At 37.3% G+C, this 2,565-nt stretch overlaps 1 protein-coding gene across 2 annotated transcripts in view; it reads left to right on the top strand.

The window, feature by feature from the left end:
* Positions 1-2,565, top strand: part of LOC107728406 (prohibitin-2-like) — a 15,720-nt gene that overhangs the window by 9,549 nt on the left and 3,606 nt on the right. Inside the window, exon 2 of one of the 2 annotated variants that reach the window (XM_016538566.1) lies at positions 422-772. The exons of the other annotated variant lie outside the window; for it this stretch is intronic. Coding sequence (XP_016394052.1) covers positions 724-772 — 49 coding nt within the window. The 5' untranslated portion in view covers positions 422-723. The remainder of the gene's footprint in view (positions 1-421; positions 773-2,565) is intronic. 2 annotated transcript variants of the gene reach the window in all.

The raw sequence follows: 2,565 nt of genomic DNA on the forward strand, positions 1-2,565 counted from the left end.
AAACGAACAATTGCTTTACGCCGAATTGCCGCTATTTGAAAGTGAAAGTAAAATGCGCACGCCCCTTTTACAAGCTATTTAAAAGGGAAGGAAAGCGAGGAAAAGAGGGAACGCCCCGCCCCCGCGGTGATACCGGTATTACCGGTGTTGTCACATGTCTATTAACCGGTGGGAAAATTTCCTCACGGTCACAACCCTATTAAAAACATGAACTAGGATGACTCCCGTTGATGACTCTCTTGCCACTCTTCTTTAATTGTTGTTCAATCCTCCTGTCAAAATGCTTCCACTAGATGATAAAAAAAATTGCAAAATTTGGATAATTGAAGAATTTTTTTTTTATTTGTGAATAATGGCAGGATGTCATGTTTGACCATGTTTTCCTTTATATGATCCTTACAATACCTTATCTAAATGACAGGTCCTTGCAGAAATTTCTCCTCAGCCTCCAGGATGGACTGATTTTCCACAAAAGCGAGGGCACAGATAATAGACTACCAGAAAAGGAATTGGGATCACACGCCAAATAGCCAAGTATCATTTTGCATGTTTAGCTTTTTACTACAAAAGTGTCTCTTCTATATTAAACACAAAAACAATTATTTTTAGAGCAATGGTCTCATATTATGGATAAATTATTTGACATTAAAAACAATGTGAATCTGACATCATGCAGAGCACAGCTAACACATAAGACCTACCTCTGGAAAAAGGACATCCATAATGAATTTGATCTCGTCACTGTGGGTGTACTGTCCAGAATGGAAGTCAGGTGAGAGTAAATTGCATAAATCTGCTCGTGATCTTCAATGTATACAGGCATAGGCGCTGTCTTGGTGGAAAGCTTGGAAAAAGTGTAAAGCCACTTTGAATTCTTTTGGCCACTGCCTTGCCTTTCAGAAGTGATTAAAAAATCTAATCTGCTGACCACCAATAGGATAACTCTAGTTACTACAATTAACAGGTAGATTGATAATTAAAATGTTTTAATTTCATTTAAATTGTTTGAATGTAGGTTATGAAGAATAGAAATGTGAGTACTGCCATGAGGTGATTATGAAAAACAATGACATGGTATGATTGATACCTTATGGCTATGCTGATGGTTTATTGCTTTTTTTTCATCTGAGCTGTGATGCCTCCATTGGCAAGAATAAAACACCAAACTGAGATTTACAGAACCTAGTACACACTCTGTCTCAAACCGGTCAATTAGACATAGACACCACTCCCTGATTGCAGGAATGTAAACCTAACAGAAATTGAAATGTTACAGGATTAGTATTCAATTCTTATTGTTAGAACTCCATGACCAACAAAGTACAACAACTTTATAACAACCTTTTAAGGAGGAAAATAGAAAAGCTCACCTGAGGGAAATTGAATGGCGTGTTCAGCACAGTGAGGGCATACTGTCTACATTATATGCCATAGGAGCGTGGCAATCGTCTCTTAGCTGTGAACCTAAAGATGTCCCTGTACTTGTCATCTCCAAAACCAGACTTTGATAACTATACAGGGAGTCTAGTAGGAGGATCTCTCTAAAGAGTGGCTTCAGTACCTATAGGGATGCATAAGCAATGGTTGTGGCTAGGGAGTATAGAAAGTGGATTATGACAATCCATTTCACATTTGCATTATTATCTTTGCCTTATGATATTGGGGTAAAATCACTTCTATGTAAAACCAGCATAAAAGAACACTCCCTCCAGTTCCCTCCCTCCCACAAAGTTAAATAATTATTATATTCCTATGAGCTACACCATGTAAAATCTTACATATAATGGTCTGGGCCAGCAGCTTGTGTCCCAGCAGGGAACACAAGGGCATCCTTTGTGTCAGCAATATCCTAAAAAACACATAACACCAATAAATAACACTTTTTATTTTACTTCTGACTTACAGTAGATGTTGAATAGTATGATTTATGCATTCAGTACTCACTGGAAAGTAGGCTAGGGGATTTTTACTGTTTTTTTTTTCACGTGGCAACAACATGCATGTTGGCAGTGTATATGTCTTTGCCCTGTTAGAGTAAAAGGAAAAATTAAGCAGACTACCACTTGCCATTCATATATGAAATGAAGAAACTTTCTAGTCTTTTAAAAAACTACAAACAGCTGATGTAAAATAATGTGAAAAAGATTAATACATGCACTTGAGCCTCTTCATAGATGAGTTTCATGCAGGCATTTCCATTCTGCAAGAAATAATCGAAATATCTAGCACATACACAAAAGTGTAAGTTCTTTAAACAAAGAAAACAAATAGCATACATGCAAATGTTTCTACTTGCATCTACCTGACCATCAATAAGTTTAATTATACAATAAGAGAGACGAAATTGTCTCTCGATATGAATTACATAGACTTATCTATTGACATATTGAAATGAATTGACATTTGTTGCAACATTGCAGGATTGCTGAACAATAATAACTTTTGCGATTATTTAGCACACCTATTTTAACATATCATACTGTACAGCTTCCCCCTACTGGGCGCATCAGGAACCACAGGGGCATAAAACTGCCTGCGCCATAGCTCTGCCTGCTCCAGGTCTGC

The sequence above is a fragment of the Sinocyclocheilus rhinocerous genome, unplaced genomic scaffold, assembly GCF_001515625.1.
Source record: "Sinocyclocheilus rhinocerous isolate Xijiao unplaced genomic scaffold, SAMN03320098_v1.1 scaffold2382, whole genome shotgun sequence".
NCBI classification, from domain to species: Eukaryota; Metazoa; Chordata; class Actinopteri; order Cypriniformes; family Cyprinidae; genus Sinocyclocheilus; species Sinocyclocheilus rhinocerous.